General features: G+C 43.2%; 2 protein-coding genes across 2 annotated transcripts; one reads left to right on the top strand and one right to left on the bottom strand.

Moving 5' to 3' along the window:
• The first annotated feature begins 1,058 nt into the window (after nucleotides 1-1,058).
• LOC138371875 (sciellin-like) lies at nucleotides 1,059-4,711 on the top strand. Its single transcript, XM_069336913.1, has 3 exons — nucleotides 1,059-1,141; nucleotides 1,554-2,098; nucleotides 3,897-4,711. The coding sequence occupies exons 1-3, from the start codon at nucleotides 1,059-1,061 to the stop codon at nucleotides 4,709-4,711; spliced, it is 1,443 nt and encodes a 480-aa protein (XP_069193014.1).
• A 337-nt stretch (nucleotides 4,712-5,048) lies between these two features.
• LOC138371874 (TRIO and F-actin-binding protein-like) lies at nucleotides 5,049-14,845 on the bottom strand. The gene is made up of 3 exons (XM_069336912.1): nucleotides 14,767-14,845; nucleotides 14,436-14,616; nucleotides 5,049-5,925 (listed from the first exon to the last, which is right to left on the bottom strand). Exons 1-3 carry the CDS (start codon nucleotides 14,843-14,845, stop codon nucleotides 5,049-5,051), a joined length of 1,137 nt encoding a protein of 378 aa, XP_069193013.1.
• Between the last annotated feature and the right edge of the window lie 1,756 nt (nucleotides 14,846-16,601).

Raw genomic sequence — 16,601 nt, 5'->3', positions numbered from 1 at the left:
GTGAATACTAGGAATTACTAGAGTTTATACTAGGAATATACACACCAGTATTCAAGTATTATACGCCAGAAACATACTCATGTAATGTATGGCAAGAAAATACACCAGAAATACAATTAGAGTATATTCAAATGGAATGGCATCAATTTACACCAGAAAGTATATATATACATAACAGTATTAAGTAGGAATTTGCATTAAAACTATATACAATGTATATAGACCAATGGAATGCATTAGGGATATACACTATTAATATACTACAAATACTCGAGAAAATTGTCTTATGCATATAATTTAGAAATATACACTAGGTATACCCCACAAAATATACACTTATACATCAAGCATATCCACACAAATATACACAAAATACACGTGTCAGAGTATTTACATGTAACATTTACCTGGTATTCATACCAAGTATATATATCGGGGGAAAAGTCCATATATACACAAGGAGGTGTATATATGGCATATATACACAAGGAGAATATATATCAGGAAAAGACACCATCAATATACAACAGCAATTTATTTCAGGAATATACATACAAAATATATACACTATGGGCAGACTTCATATACATACCATGTATATACATTATGATAACAAGCTAGAAATATGCACAAGAATTTTGTACAAAAATTGTCATCAGATATACAATATACAACAATGTACATTCATGAAATGTTCACCCAAAAAGTATATATATATTCCTGGTATACATTTTTGGGGGGTTTTACAGCATTAATACACTAGTAGTATATATGTAGGATATATATAAATCCAAAATATATTCCGAAAAATACACCTTTCAATCATAGTCCAGAAATAAACATTCAGTAATATACACAAAAACATATACATACCTATACCGAGTATATATATACATACATATGGTATACTCGTCAGAATTATATGCACCCGATTTATACATCAGATTTATACATACTACAAGGAATATACGAGAGGTAATTATACCATAAATGCACACCAGGAATATGTATATATTTATATATATCAAGCATATTCATCAAGAATATATTACATGAATATGCTAAAGGAATATACTCCAAGATTATACAAATTTAATGTATGTCGCATTCAAAAACCAGCCACCATGGATATACTGGCATGGTAAACCAAAAATATACTTTAGGGATACACGCCTGGAGCTCGCTCCAAGAAAATACGCCTCGGTCATACTCTGGAGCATACTCCAGTACCGGTATATTCAACAAGGGGCTTCTCGGATATGTTGGGAGAGGGGGGGGAGGTAAGTCAATCAAATCATATGACCTTCCCCTTGCTTAGATTAGGCTGGACACGTGTCACATACACACAGGTAAACCAAGTATACTCGCGGCTAAACCAAGTATACTCGAGGGATAAACCAGGTATTCTGTGTATAACCAAATGTGGAGGATATTAAACCATGTATTCTGCAATGTTGAGTCAATATTCCCCATGCGATTAAACTAAGAATTCACGAGGCTAAGCCAAGTGCGAAATGAAATGTTAAATGGCGTTCACACGGTGTTAAACGAAGTACACACGGTGTTAAACGAAGTACACAAGGTGTTAAACGAAGTACACGTGGTGTTAAACGAAGTACACAAGGTGTTAAACGAAGTACACAAGGTGTTAAACGAAGTACACAAGGTGTTAAACGAAGTACACGTGGTGTTAAACGAAGTACACAAGGTGTTAAACGAAGTACACAAGGTGTTAAACGAAGTACACAAGGTGTTAAACGAAGTACACGCGGTGTTAAACGAAGTACATGCGGTGTTAAACGAAGTACACGCGGTGTTAAACGAAGTACACACGGTGTTAAACGAAGTACACGCGGTGTTAAACGAAGTACACGCGGTGTTAAACGAAGTACACAAGGTGTTAAACGAAGTACACACGGTGTTAAACGAAGTACACAAGGTGTTAAACGAAGTACACACGGTGTTAAACGAAGTACACGCGGTGTTAAACGAAGTACACGCGGTGTTAAACAAAGTACACGCGGTGTTTTAACAACTGCTTTCACTGTGAAAGGACTACGAAACGATGCCAGAGACAGTGCAACATCCGTTCAAAGAAGTAAATGCCGTTCAGCAAAGTGCAAAGGCTGTTTAACGCAATATTCCCGCTGTCAAGCTAAATATTTCTGCGGTCAAACTATATATTCCGGCTGTCAAACGAAATATTACTCACTGTTAAACGAAATATTACCACTGTTAAACGAAATATTACCACTGTTAAACGAAATATTACCACTGTTAAACGAAATATTACCACTGTTAAACGAAATATTACTCACTGTTAAACGAAATATTACTCACTGTTAAACGAAATATTACCCCTGTTAAACGAAATATTACCCCTGTTGAACGAAATATTACCCACTGTTAAACGAAATATTACCCCTGTTAAACGAAATATTACCCACTGTTAAACGAAATATTACCCACTGTTAAACGAAATATTACCTCAGTTAAACGAAATATTACCCCTGTTAAACGAAATATTACCCCTGTTAAACGAAATATTACCCCTGTTAAACGAAATATTACTCACTGTTAAACGAAATATTACTCACTGTTAAACGAAATATTACCTCAGTTAAACGAAATATTACCTCAGTTAAACGAAATATTACCCACTGTTAAACGAAATATTATCACTGTTAAACGAAATATTACCCGTGTTAAACCAAATATTACCACTGTTAAACGAAATATTACCCACTGTTAAACGAAATATTACCTCAGTTAAACGAAATATTACCTCAGTTAAACGAAATATTACCCCTGTTAAACGAAATATTACCCGTGTTAAACGAAATATTACCCACTGTTAAACGAAATATTACCCCTGTTAAACGAAATATTACCCACTGTTAAACGAAATATTACCCCTGTTAAACGAAATATTACCCACTGTTAAACGAAATATTACCCACTGTTAAACGAAATATTACCCCTGTTAAACGAAATATTACCCACTGTTAAACGAAATATTACCCACTGTTAAACGAAATATTACCCACTGTTAAACGAAATATTACCCACTGTTAAACGAAATATTACCCCTGTTAAACGAAATATTCTAGCTATTAAACACACAATACCCGTGTTGTTCAATTAACTACACAACCCTGATGAAGTCCAGTACACCCAGGTCTAACAACCCCTCGCGCTGAGGAATTTAGTGAATTACTACAGTGAACTACTCTTCGCTGTTCGGAACAAGCGCATGAAGCTTTAAGCGCATGGGTTAAGCTGATTCATTGTGGTAAAGTGCCCTTGTGGGTTACAACTGTGATACAGGGGTTAAAATAATGGAAAGTGTGCATATACGAATAGGGGTACATTCGTTAAAACCCTTTGTATATACGTTAAACCCTAAGTAAACGCGTCTATTTTGTAACATATTCGTTAAACACAGAAATCACAATTGCGTGATGCATCAAATGAACAAATCCACAAGGGCCGTGACTTGCTGGTTTGTGCCTCGGAGAGACAGTAGGATCCAGTAAGTTCTGTAGAACTTCGGTTTCAACTCCTTTTGACCATGTCGTAGCTCAGTCGGTTAAGGCAGCGTCTGGGATGCTCTCGGACGCAGGTTCGAGTCCTCGTCACGACCCTTGTGGATTTGTTCATATTCGTTAAAAATTGGGTTCGTGTGTGATGATGAAGGAATATGATGTATATTTGATATTAGTTCCTTAGAAATGAGGAATTTGCATAAAAACTCAGGTAGATACGTCAAAACTCAGGCAGATACGTCAAAACTCAGGCAGATACGTCAAAACTTAGACAAATACGTCAAAACTTAGACAAATACGTCAAAACTTAGGCAGATACGTCAAAACTCAGGCAGATACGTTAAAACTCAGACAGATACGTCAAAACTCAGGCAGATACGTCAAAACTCAGGCAGATACGTCAAAACTCAGGCAGATACGTCAAAACTCAGGCAGATACGTCAAAACTCAGACAGATACGTCAAAACTCAGGCAGATACGTCAAAACTCAGGCAGATACGTCAAAACTCAGGCAGATACGTCAAAACTTAGACAAATACGTCAAAACTCAGGCAGATACGTCAAAACTCAGGCAGATACGTCAAAACTTAGACAGATACGTCAAAACTCAGACAGATACGTCAAAACTCAGGCAGATACGTCAAAACTCAGGCAGATACGTCAAAACTCAGGCAGATACGTCAAAACTTAGGCAGATACGTCAAAACTTAGACAAATACGTCAAAACTCAGGCAGATACGTCAAAACTCAGACAGATACGTCGAAACTCAGGCAGATACGTCAAAACTCAGGCAGATACGTCAAAACTCAGACAGATACGTCAAAACTCAGGCAGATACGTCAAAACTCAGGCAGATACGTCAAAACTCAGGCAGATACGTCAAAACTCAGGCAGATACGTCAAAACTCAGGCAGATACGTCAAAACTCAGGCAGATACGTCAAAACTCAGGCAGATACGTCAAAACTCAGGCAGATACGTCAAAACTCAGGCAGATACGTCAAAACTCAGGCAGATACGTCAAAACTCAGGCAGATACGTCAAAACTCAGGCAGATACGTCAAAACTCAGGCAGATACGTCAAAACTCAGGCAGATACGTCAAAACTTAGGCAAATACGTCAAAACTCAGGCAGATACGTCAAAACTCACGTACAAGCATTATAATTGAATTAGATGCGCCGGAATTGAAAGCATATGTCATGCTTAAAGCTCGCGTTTGATAATTAAGGTGGTACACAATCTCTCAGATAAGATATCAAGCAAAAACACCAATGGAATCTTCAATAAGGATATAATTAGCATTATTATTAAATAATCTAAGATATATAAAAATAAAGAAATCCAATAAAAGTTGGATTTTTTTGTCAGTTCAACATCCAAGGACTTCCCGAGGGCGGGAGTGGACGCAAGGACACTAAAGGCAGAAGCAAAACAATGACGCAAAGGCTCGTCCTGTATGTAGGTGTGTTGTTCTCTGAGTCATGAATATTCTTGTACCCCCTCAAGAGTACGGCGTGGTGAGTCCCTGTGGCTCTCGGGGAGTCTCTGTGACTCTCGGGGGAGTCTCTCTGAGTCCCTGTGACTCTCGGGGAGTCTCTTTGAGTCTCTGTGACTCTCGGGGAGTCTCTTTGAGTCTCTGTGACTCTCGGGGAGTCTCTTTGAGTCTCTGAGACTCTCGGGGAGTCTCTGTGAGTCTTTGTGAGTCCCTGTGACTCTCGAGGAGTCTCTGTGACTCTCGGGGGAGTCTCTGTGACTCTCGGGGGAGTCTCTCTGAGTCCCTGTGACTCGGGGAGTCTCTGTGACTCTCGGGGGAGTCTCTCTGAGTCCCTGTGACTCTCGGGGAGTCTCTGTGACTCTCGGGGGAGTCTCTCTGAGTCTCTGTGACTCTCGGGGAGTCTCTGTGACTCACGGGGGAGTCTCTCTGAGTCCCTGTGACTCTCGGGGAGTCTCTGTGACTCTCGGGGGAGTCTCTCTGAGTCCCTGTGACTCTCGGGGAGTCTCTGTGACTCTCGGGGGAGTCTCTCTGAGTCCCTGTGACTCTCGGGGAGTCTCTGTGACTCTCGGGGGAGTCTCTCTGAGTCTCTGTGACTCTCGGGGAGTCTCTGTGACTCTCGGGGGAGTCTCTCTGAGTCTCTGTGACTCTCGGGGAGTCTCTCTGAGTCCCTGTGACTCTCGGGGAGTCTCTGTGACTCTCGGGGGAGTCTCTCTGAGTCCCTGTGACTCTCGGGGAGTCTCTGTGACTCTCGGGGGAGTCTCTCTGAGTCCCTGTGACTCTCGGGGAGTCTCTGTGACTCTCGGGGGAGTCTCTGAGTCTCTGTGACTCTCGGGGAGTCTCTTTGAGTCTCTGTGAGTTATGCTTCCTGATCTCGATCTGGGAGCTAAGTTAATATGAGGAGATTATGCGGTTTGTATATTGAGACGTGTCCGTCAAGTGAGGCTGAAGGCTCATATAGTGTTGGCCATAAGTGTGTGTGTGGACAGTAACACAACGTTGCTGTGACTCTTTACACAATGGATTGGAAGCAATGTTTATAAAGTAGGATGTAAACTTTCAGCTTTATTTTGAGGGTATTCTCATCTATATTTGGTTTACCGTGTCGGAATTATATCCGAATTATATTGTGCTCGAGTCAGACACCACCACCAGACGCTTGGTTGTGTGGTGATGCTCTGCAGTACTACAACTGCACCCATCTGCAGTTCTTGCATTCTTCGGAGATATTTTGCCTTTAGTTTTGTCCTCAGCAAGTGAAACACCTGCTGAGTTGCATTCAGGTCCGGTGACTAACTTCACCAGTCAAGAACATCCAACTTCGGCTCAGAAAATCTCTCTCTCTCTCATTGCTTTAACAAAACGGGTGAGGTTACGGAGCTTCAGGGGCATCTGGTCGGATGAGAGTGAAGACGGTTATTCTGTACACGTCAGAGGTATGCATCCTCCTGCTGCTGCTACTACATGCAGTCCCGTCATCAATAAAGCAACCCGTTCTCGCAAATTCGTATAGTCAATATTGACTTATTAACTACGTGCATAGGTGATATACTAAACATAATAGATACCCTTAAAAAGATTCACAGAAAACACCGACCTTACCTAACCTTGTTAGTATCTTAAGATAAGCATCTTATTGCTTCGTAATTACAATTATTACTTAACCTATACCTATTATAGGTTAGGTAATAATTGTAATTACGAAGCTATAAGATGCTTATCTTAACATACTAACAAGGTTAGGTAAGGTCGGTGTTTTCTATGAATCTTTTTAAGGGTATCTATTATGTTAAGTATGTCACCTATGCACATATTTAATAAGTCAATATTGACTTATTAAATTTGCGAGAACGGGTTGCAATAAAGGCACAGGGGTGCAGTTCGATTAGGGGGACCATACGGGGTTCAGCCACTGGACTTCCTCCACAACTGTGTCTCACAGGAGGCGGTCCGCTACGGGATGCTTGAGCACTTCCTTACCCGCCTCCACACTCTCCTCTCTCTCTTCCATCAACTAGTGCAAGTTCCTTTTCATCTCAACTGTCGTTAAAACTTTGTTCGGGAACTCTATACAGTTTTGGAAGTTGGTTGTAGCCAACTGTTAACCTGCGTGTTCTCTCTCTTCTTCTTCAAGCACAAGATTGCAATTGCAAATGCCACACGCAGAATCAACTCGGCTCTTTTATCACCTCACCTTTGCACGAACTGTTGATGTAACCACACACATCTGGTCAAAAAAAAAAAACACACCAAAAAACAGCTGAGCAGCCAGGTGTTTAATTACATTTGGACCTGTACGATGGAGGGACTTTGTAAATACACCTTTGTAAAAAAGCTGAGAGTTTAGACTTTAATCTCATACTTATTATTAACTTTCAATTCCAACGGCGGACATTGTCACTCTCCGCATACTTATGGACCGCACTAATATATATATATATATATATATATATATATATATATATATATATATATATATATATATATATATATATATATATATATATATATATATATATATATAGGAAGTATGTTCGAGGTCTTTGTACTCTGTTTTGGCATATGGTGATCAAGATTATAAATGCATTTGTGTTTGCCCTGAGCTATACAAGAAGATATCATCAACTTGAGCGTGTTGTTCACTATAGAGCACCACAGCACACTCCTGTCCGGTTGACGGCCACTGATACAAATTGTTACAACCCACTTAGACATGTGGGGAGTGGGGGGAGGGAGGGAGGGTTGTAACAAGTAACTTAAGGGTTAAATTGGCTGTTGAGACACATACGGGACACGTGAACTATGAAATAGTAAGTAATATTTCTCATGCAACACATGTGTTCAAGCAGTATTATGTATTGAATCAAATGAGCAGTTAGAGTAATGAGTCACAGTGATGAATCAGTCATAGGGATGAGTTAGTCAGCAGAGCAGGTGTGGGTGAACGCTTTGCAGCGGGCGACAGTGTTGGAGCAGGTGTGGGTGAACCCTTTGCAGCGGGCGACAGTGTTGGAGCAGGTGTGGGTGAACCCTTTGCAGCGGGCGACAGTGTTGGAGCAGGTGTGGGTGAACCCTTTGCAGCGGGCGACAGTGTTGGAGCAGGTGTGGGTGAACCCTTTACAGCGGGCGACAGTGTTGGAGCAGGTGTGGGTGAACCCTTTGCAGCGGGCGACAGTGTTGGAGCAGGTGTGGGTGAACCCTTTGCAGCGGGCGACAGTGTTGGAACAGGTGTGGGTGAACCCTTTGCAGCGGGCGACAGTGTTGGAACAGGTGTGGGTGAACCCTTTACAGCGGGCGACAGTGTTGGAGCAGGTGTGGGTGAACCCTTTGCAGCGGGCGACAGTGTTGGAACAAATAATCACTGAACAGAAAAATAAACAAGTTAGTTAGTTTAGAAAAGCAACAAAATGTACGGAAGGACCGCCGTCGACGGGTGTATGCGATCCAGCGACCTGTTGTCGCAAGCAGTCGCCGCATCTTAACGAGACGTTGATGGTGTTACAACAAGCACTTAAGTGATTATCACAAGCGGTCATTTCAACATCCGGAAGTGCCCGGTGAATTGCCGCAAGCAATCACAGAACTAAGCAAGAAATCCACGTTAAAACAATGGGGGGATTGCAGCAAGCAACCGGTAAACTCTATTCGTGCAGTAGAGGTTAAAAAAATAAAAGAGGACGCGAGCGATGACACAATTACTGCAGAGCACGCGACGGGAGAGAGAAAAGTCTGACGACCATACCAAGTACCTAGAGGCACTTAGCACACTTTAGCACTCAGAGGAACATTGATTTTTCGACACACTTTACTCGAGAGGCTCGTCACTTTAGAGGCGTAACCCTCCACCACCCACAAGAGACTATTTTCGATTCACGTTCCATCGGTTTAGACCCAAAACACTTTTAGACCCGAGTCTTTCTTGTACCATACGTTACTTTAAGAGGTTCTTAATGATGTCTCTGTGGTACAAGGCTTGAGGGGTACGGAGCCGGTCGGCCGAGCGGACAGCACGCTGGACTTGTGATCCTGTGGTCCGGGTTCGATCCCGGGCGCCGGCGAGAAACAATGGAGCAGAGTTTCTTTCACTTTCCGGGTTCGATCCCGGGCGCCGGCGAGAAACAATGGGGCAGAGTTTCTTTCACCCTATGGCCCCGTTACCTAGCAGTAAAATAGGTACCTGGGTGTTAGTCAGCTGTCACGGGCTGCTTCCTGGGGGTGGAGGCCTGGTCGAGGACCGGGCTGCGGGGACACTAAAGCCCCGAAATCATCTCAAGATAACCTCAAGATCCTCTGCAGTACAGTCCCTGAGCGGTCTCTGATAGGCCTACATTACTTGCAGTCTTGGAACGAAACCTCTGTTAGAGATTATTTCCGGGTACAATCCCTGCACCGTGGCTTCTTGCTGCAACAATTCAGTGATACAATCGTGAGCTGCACATCTCTGGGAAATCCTCCAATAGGAGCTGCCTCGTATGGACCAATAGGAGCTGCCTCGTTTGGACCAATAGGAGCTGCCTCGTATGGGTCAGTAGGAGGTGCCTCGTATGGGTCAATAGGAGCTTCCTCGTATGGACCAATAGGAGCTGCCTCGTATGGACCAATAGGAGCTGCCTCGTATGGGTCAGTAGGAGGTGCCTCGTATGGGTCAACAGGAGCTTCCTCGTATGGACCAATAGGAGCTGCCTCGTATGGACCAATAGGAGCTGCCTCGTATGGGTCAGTAGGAGGTGCCTCGTATGGGTCAATAGGAGCTTCCTCGTATGGACCAATAGGAGCTGCCTCGTATGGACCAATAAGAGCTGCCTTGTATGGACCAATAGGAGCTGCCTCGTATGGACCAACAGGAGCTGCCTCGAATGGACCAATAGGAGCTGCCTCGTATGGACCAATATGAGCAGCCTCGTATGGGTCAATAGGAGCTGCCTCGTATGGACCAATAGGAGCTGCCTCGTATGGACCAATAGGAGCTTCCTCGTATGGACCAATAGGAGCTGCCTCGTATGCACCAACTGGCTCTCTGTACTATTATTCTCATGTTCTCATGAATAAGGCCATTCACTCAGCAATGGATTCATTACATACTTCCTCAAGTAAACAAAAACTTAACAGTTTGGGCAGTTAATCTAGATAAGGTTCCGCGTCACCCGGAAATCCGTATAACTTGGTGTACAACGCTGCCCTGGTCACCCATCCGGCTACTGCTATTGTTACCTTTGATTTTATTGATTTTATTAAAACAACAACAATTGTATTTCGTGATAATTCGAACATCCTCCAATACTCCTTTACTTCGATTCCTTTAAAAAGCCTCATCCAATCACAAAGAAAATATTTTGACTAAAGGCTATTTACAAGAAACTACAGTTTCCTTGTTCATTTCTAGAGGCTGGGAAGGTTGAAGCCAGACGTTCCACTAAACTTTTCCTACGCTTTACTAATTTTATTAACAAGTAATAACTTCACAATTTGAAACACTTTTAAAAATCAATTATGTTTCCAATTTAAATCGCTCATATTTAAACGGTTAATATGCAGTTGGGAATAAAAATCACGAAAATCAATGGAGGGGGAGGATCCTTGACCAGCCGATGGCTTTCTTGTCCCCGTCGAGGTCACTAAAAAATGGCGGTCCTCGGGTAAATTCTCACACTCTAATTTTTGTTATGGCTGTTGGAGAGTGAGTATGACCACTCGAGTGATCTGTTGACCAGACCACACACTAGAAGGTGAAGGGACGACGACGACGACGTTTCGGTCCGTCCTGGACCATTCTCAAGTCGATTGTGAATGCTGGTCGATCTGTACCGTTGGTGTGTAGTCAGCCTGACACACTGTAGTACACACCCTACATGTGCTATGGTACACCCTAGACACGCTGTTTGCACACCCCTAGAACACAACACCCTAGAAAGTACACACCCTTGACTGGACAATTGCTAGAGCGAGAAAACACTCACCTCACGGGACAGCTAGCGTCCATATCTTAGATTGGTGAATACCATTCATCTCAAGCACATTGTCTCTACGCTGGCAGAGATACATTAAGCATGTTTCAAGACGCTGACTCATACTAAAGTAATGGACAATATACAACCCTTGTATGGTATACTCAATCGCTATACACCACACAACAGTATGACCACCCTCGCCAAGCGTTGCAGAAGTTCAGGGGTCAATGTATTAAACAAGAACTTACTAAATTAAGAAAATACTTTTAAGAAAAGTGTTGCCATAAGTGAGCCCCGGTTGTCAGTACTAGTTTTTAACAGTAGCTAACTCACTCACTCACTCACTCACTCACTCACTCACTCACTCACTCACTCACTCACTCACTCACTCACTCACTCACTCACTCACTCACTCACTCACTCACTCACTCACTGTCTGTCTGTCTGTCTGTCTGTCTGTCTGTCTGTCTGTCTGTCTGTCTGTCTGTCTGTCTGTCTGTCTCTGTCTGTCTGTCTGTCTGTCTGTCTGTCTGTCTGTCTGTCTGTCTGTCTGTCTGTCTCTGTCTGTCTGTCTCTGTCTGTCTCTGTCTGTCTCTGTCTGTCTCTGTCTGTCTCTCTCTGTCTCTCTCTCTCTCTCTCTCTCTCTCTCTCTCTCTCTCTCTCTCTCTCTCTCTCTCTCTCTCTCTCTCTCTCTCTCTCTCTCTCTCTCTCTCTCTCTCTCTCTCTCTCTCTCTCTCTCTCTCTCTCTCTCTCTCTCTCTCTCCAACAGTTGTTTAATGCGATTCATACCAGCATGATATTGCGTATATTTGAAAAATTAATGGAATATTTAAATTGAAATTTTCTTTAAAACTATTGTGTAACTTTGAGAAATAATAGTGTATATATAAAAATAATAATAGTAATTCAATTTCAGAAGGATTTTTAAATTTTTAGAAAGATTATGGAATTTTTTAATTTTTTTTTTGTTAATATTTACAATTTTATGAACATTTTGATTTATAATAAAATCTTAAGGAATATTTTGAATCTTTAGAAAGATTGTGGAACCTTTGGAAAGTTAGTTAGACTTTTATAAAGACTGCGGAACCTCTAGAAAGGTCGTGGAACTTTGATAAAGACTGCGGAACCTCTAGAAAGGTCGTGGAACTTATATAAAGACTGCGGAACCTCTAGAAAGGTCGTGGAACTTATATAAAGACTGTGGAACCTCTAGAAAGATCGTGGAACTTTTATAAAGACTGCGGAACCTCTAGAAAGATCGTGGAACTTATATAAAGACTGCGGAACCTCTAGAAAGGTCGTGGAACTTTTATAAAGACTGCGAAACCTCTAGAAAGATCGTGGAACTTATATAAAGACTGCGGAACCTTTAGAAAGGTCGTGGAACTTTTATAACGACTGCGGAACCTCTAGAAAGGTCGTGGAACTTTGATAAAGATCACAAAACCTTTAGACAGGAGCATTTAATGTTTCTGAATCTCACATTAACAATTATGGAATTCAACAAGTATAACGGACATGGCAATTGGCCGACTCAAGCTTGTTAGCCGAACATTAATTATTTTGACCAGGATTCATCACTCAACCCCCTCTTACGAAACCTGTTCATCTTTCAACAATCCTCGCGGCTTTGTTTACATTTAATGAAAGAGTTTTACAAGCTTGGAAACTTCACAACCCAAGATTATTATTGGTATTATAAACAATCCTGTAGCGCTTCAGAGTACCGTTGTTCAACATATGTAAACAACACATCAGTCGTACGACAACAACACATCAGTCGTACGACAACAACACATCAGTCGTACGACAACAACACGTCAGACGTACGATAACAACACGTCAGTCGTACGACAACAACACATCAGTCGTACGACAACAACACGCCAGACGTACGACAATGAATGAGGACAGCTCTTCAGGTCTCGTAAACAGCTACGTGAATGCTGGGTAAATCCCGGTCCTGGCTCTTCTGAAACACACACACACACTGCATGCTCAATATCTTCCTTCCTACGGTTCATGCTTCTGCGGGCTCACCATAGCCCGTGCTACTTGGGACTTTATGTTCCAAGTAGCGAATCTTTAACAACAACAACATCTTCCTTCCATTGAGACTTAAGTGTTTATTCTGGTGCCTCACGTTTGCTGCTTACAATCTTGTATGTTGCTAAAGCGATGTTGCTGGAGATCTCGACAAAATGTGTTGTATTCTTCAGGAGGACAATGTAAAAGTTGCTTTGGTCTACCTCGCCGCAGAAGTTAATTATCAGAATTAGTTTCTGAAGTTTGATTCGGTCAGTATTAGTTGCTGAAGCTTGATTCGGTCAGCATGGTGAAGCTTGATTCAGGCAGTCAGTAGGATTGAGCTAAGAACGGGTGGTTCAAGTCGTTAATGTCTGTGAGAAAGTCTGTTACCACAGCCTCAAATACTTCTGAATCCATTATCAAGATGAAAATTAAAAGTACTAATAGTTTTAGCTGGCACAGAAAGAGTGCCAGTATTCTTAACTAGCGCCAGGAATAACGCCACTGTTACAGAGGGGGGGGGGGGGGAGGGTAAGGAATGCGTCTATTCTTAAAATCCACCAGAGAGAGAGGAGAAATTAAAGAATGTGTCCTATCTACTAAAACTAGATCTTGGAGACAATAAGTGTTCCTCTACTTTACTCTAAAACGACACTAATGCTGTCAGGAACAGGATCTGGTCTGTATTCATACCTGCTTCAGCGGAAGTAGGTGTGAATACAGCTGTATAAGTAGATGGTTCCCTAATTAAGCTGAATGTATGAGTGAAGAGCTGTGATAAAGAGAGACCAGCGGGTACTCTGCTTCAGCTGTAGTGGTAGTCCAACATCTGGGAGAGGTCCTGTGCCTCGGGTGCTGCTGTAGTGAGGGACACCAACAAGAGAAAGAGGCTCTTTGCTTCAGTGATAGTGAGGGCCGCCGCTAGGAGAATGGCGGGGGATCCTCTACTTCAGTTTTTGATAAAGAAAAGGCCATCACTAGCAAAAAAAAAAGAAGGTCCTGAATTTCAGCTGTTTCCGTAGTAATGCCGCCAGCAGGAGAGAGGTGCCCTCCACCTCGGGTGCTGGTGTTGTGACGGCCACCTCCAAGAACGGATATAATGAGGGCCGCCGAAAAAGGGTCAACGCCGTCTGCAGCAGTAATGTGGTCAAAAATCGAAGAGAGAGGTCATTTCTATTTCAGACGCTGAAACACAGGCATACAGGAGGAGGAGGAGGACGACGGCCCTCTGCCACAGTTGACGACGTAGTAAGACCGCGAACAGCAGGAGGGATGCCCACGACCTCAGCTGTCGCAGTTAGGAAGCTGCTACCAGGAGGAAGACGCCCCAGCGCCTCCACACAAGCAGTAGCGAGACACTTCCCCCTTCCCCCACACACAACACTCGTAAGACCTTCAACGGAAGAGGACGCATTACCTCAACTGATGCAGAACGGAAGCCGCGAACACCAGCACCGTGAGGGTGAGCAAGACTTGGGAGGATGAGTTACAGCGCTCAGTGTTACAGAAGCAGGTCTTGTACTTCTCGTCTCCTCTGTGTTCTGATATACACCGCGCCTCCACCGTTTCGTTAATGCAGCTCCGCTCCTCGTTGCCACCTGGCGGCAAAACACACAAGTAAGAATTCTATAATGATACATGTCCTCGGCGCACAAGAATGGCTAAGTCAACCAGTCTATGAGACAACCACTAGACTACCACACAACAACCAGTCCACCAGACGAAGCACCAGCCTAGCCACCACTTACCCAGCTCCGGAACGGAAGTGGTACAGGAGCCCTTACACTCAGTGTCCGTCACACAATCACCTGTACAATTGTAGCACATCCTCGCCGCACCTGTCCGGGGGAGAGAAGGGCACCTGTCACTCACGTCGACTGTAGTGGAGGATGTCCTGTCTTTAAGTACTCTAGACATGCTAGTGGAGAAGTACTACCTTAGAGTACTCTAGACGTACTGAAGGGATGTACTAAGAGGTGTGACGAGTACTGTAACATCAGAGAGGAATGCCAACACCCTAACTAAAACTAGCAGGAAACTATACCACCAGGACACTAAGTTGTTACACAGAAATGATCTTAGACTTGGCCGTAAGACTTCATCTATAAAATATTATACCTTGAAAACAGAAAATTCAGAGAGACAGAGAGAGAGAGAGAGACAGACAGAGACTGACAGAGAGAGAGAGAGAAAGACAGAGACTGACAGAGAGAGAGAGAGACAGAGACTGACAGAGAGAGAGAGAGAGACAGAGACTGACAGAGAGAGAGAGAGACAGAGACTGACAGAGAGAGAGAGAGAGACAGAGACTGACAGAGAGAGAGAGAGACAGAGACTGACAGAAAGAGACAGAGACAGAGACTGACAGAGAGAGAGAGAGAGACAGAGACTGACAGAGAGAGAGAGAGACAGAGACTGACAGAAAGAGAGAGAGACAGAGACTGACAGAAAGAGACAGAGACAGAGACTGACAGAGAGAGAGAGAGAGACAGAGACTGACAGAGAGAGAGAGAGAGACAGAGACTGACAGAGAGAGAGAGAGAGACAGAGACTGACAGAGAGAGAGAGAGAGACAGAGACTGACAGAGAGAGAGAGAGAGACAGAGACTGACAGACAGAGAGAGAGAGACAGAGACTGACAGAGAGAGAGAGAGAGAGACAGAGACTGACAGAGAGAGAGAGAGACAGAGACTGACAGAGAGAGAGAGAGAGAGACAGAGACTGACAGAGAGAGAGAGAGAGACAGAGACTGACAGAGAGAGAGAGAGGGACAGAGACTGACAGAGAGAGAGAGAGAGAGACAGAGACTGACAGAGAGAGACAGAGGACAGGTTTGAGGTTCCACTCACACAGCTCCCAAAGCACCATAGCCACCATCACACCGAAGAGGGACCTCATCTTGACACCCGTCGCCGCCTTCACCTCACCTGTAAACAAATACCAACTCATTACCCACCTCACGTAGAGGTCTGCAAGTAGCTAGCAAACTAAGCTAGCGATTAGTTCAGCAACTAAAATTAGAGTTGCAAGGTTTTAGCAGCAGCAAAGACCCGTCGTATTCATTGTGAAGTCTGTGGTTGAAGTTGTGGAATAAGCAATAGTTATAATAATAATAATAATAATAATTTTTATTTAGGTAAAGGTACATACATAAAGAGAGTTTACAATGTTTGTTGGCTTTATAGATAGAGCTAGTACATACAATGCCTAAAACCACTATTACGCAAAGCGTTTCGGGCAGATGACCTAGTAGTGGACGTACCAGATTATAGGGATTATATGAGTGCGTGACGATTATACCAGTACGCGGGGATTATATGTACAGATATGGGTTGACTTCCAGCTCGGTGGCTCCTGACTCCTAAGGGATTTGGGCGAATCCCATGTTCTATAATCTTGACCATGTCGTTCAGAGGGGTGAGCTGGGCGTCTGGCAGTACCTGGGACACCTTAGTTCCATCCTCATCTTATTTTCTAAGTATTATCGTTAATATAAATAATAATAATGTTAGTATTATTGACCAGACCACACACACAAGAAGGTGAAGGCACGACGACGTTTCGGTCCGTCCTGGACCATTCT

This window comes from Procambarus clarkii, chromosome 37 (assembly GCF_040958095.1).
Source record: "Procambarus clarkii isolate CNS0578487 chromosome 37, FALCON_Pclarkii_2.0, whole genome shotgun sequence".
In the NCBI taxonomy this organism is placed as follows: Eukaryota; Metazoa; Arthropoda; class Malacostraca; order Decapoda; family Cambaridae; genus Procambarus; species Procambarus clarkii.
This window is presented reverse-complemented; position numbering and strand designations above follow the sequence as displayed.

Bases quoted from the DNA above. Each gene is read 5' to 3' on its own strand.
- LOC138371875 (XM_069336913.1), top strand. From the start codon at position 1,059: ATGCTAAAGGAATATACTCCAAGATTATACAAATTTAATGTATGTCGC. The intron at 1,142-1,553 runs GTAAACCAAAAA...TGTTAAACGAAG, and splicing joins ACCATGGATATACTGGCATG to TACACACGGTGTTAAACGAA. The intron at 2,099-3,896 runs GTAAATGCCGTT...GTTAAAACTCAG, and splicing joins TGCAACATCCGTTCAAAGAA to ACAGATACGTCAAAACTCAG.
- LOC138371874 (XM_069336912.1), bottom strand. From the start codon at position 14,845: ATGTGCTACAATTGTACAGGTGATTGTGTGACGGACACTGAGTGTAAG. The intron at 14,617-14,766 runs GTAAGTGGTGGC...TTTTGCCGCCAG, and splicing joins CACTTCCGTTCCGGAGCTGG to GTGGCAACGAGGAGCGGAGC. The intron at 5,926-14,435 runs GTAATGCGTCCT...ATATTAACTTAG, and splicing joins TCCGTTCTGCATCAGTTGAG to CTCCCAGATCGAGATCAGGA.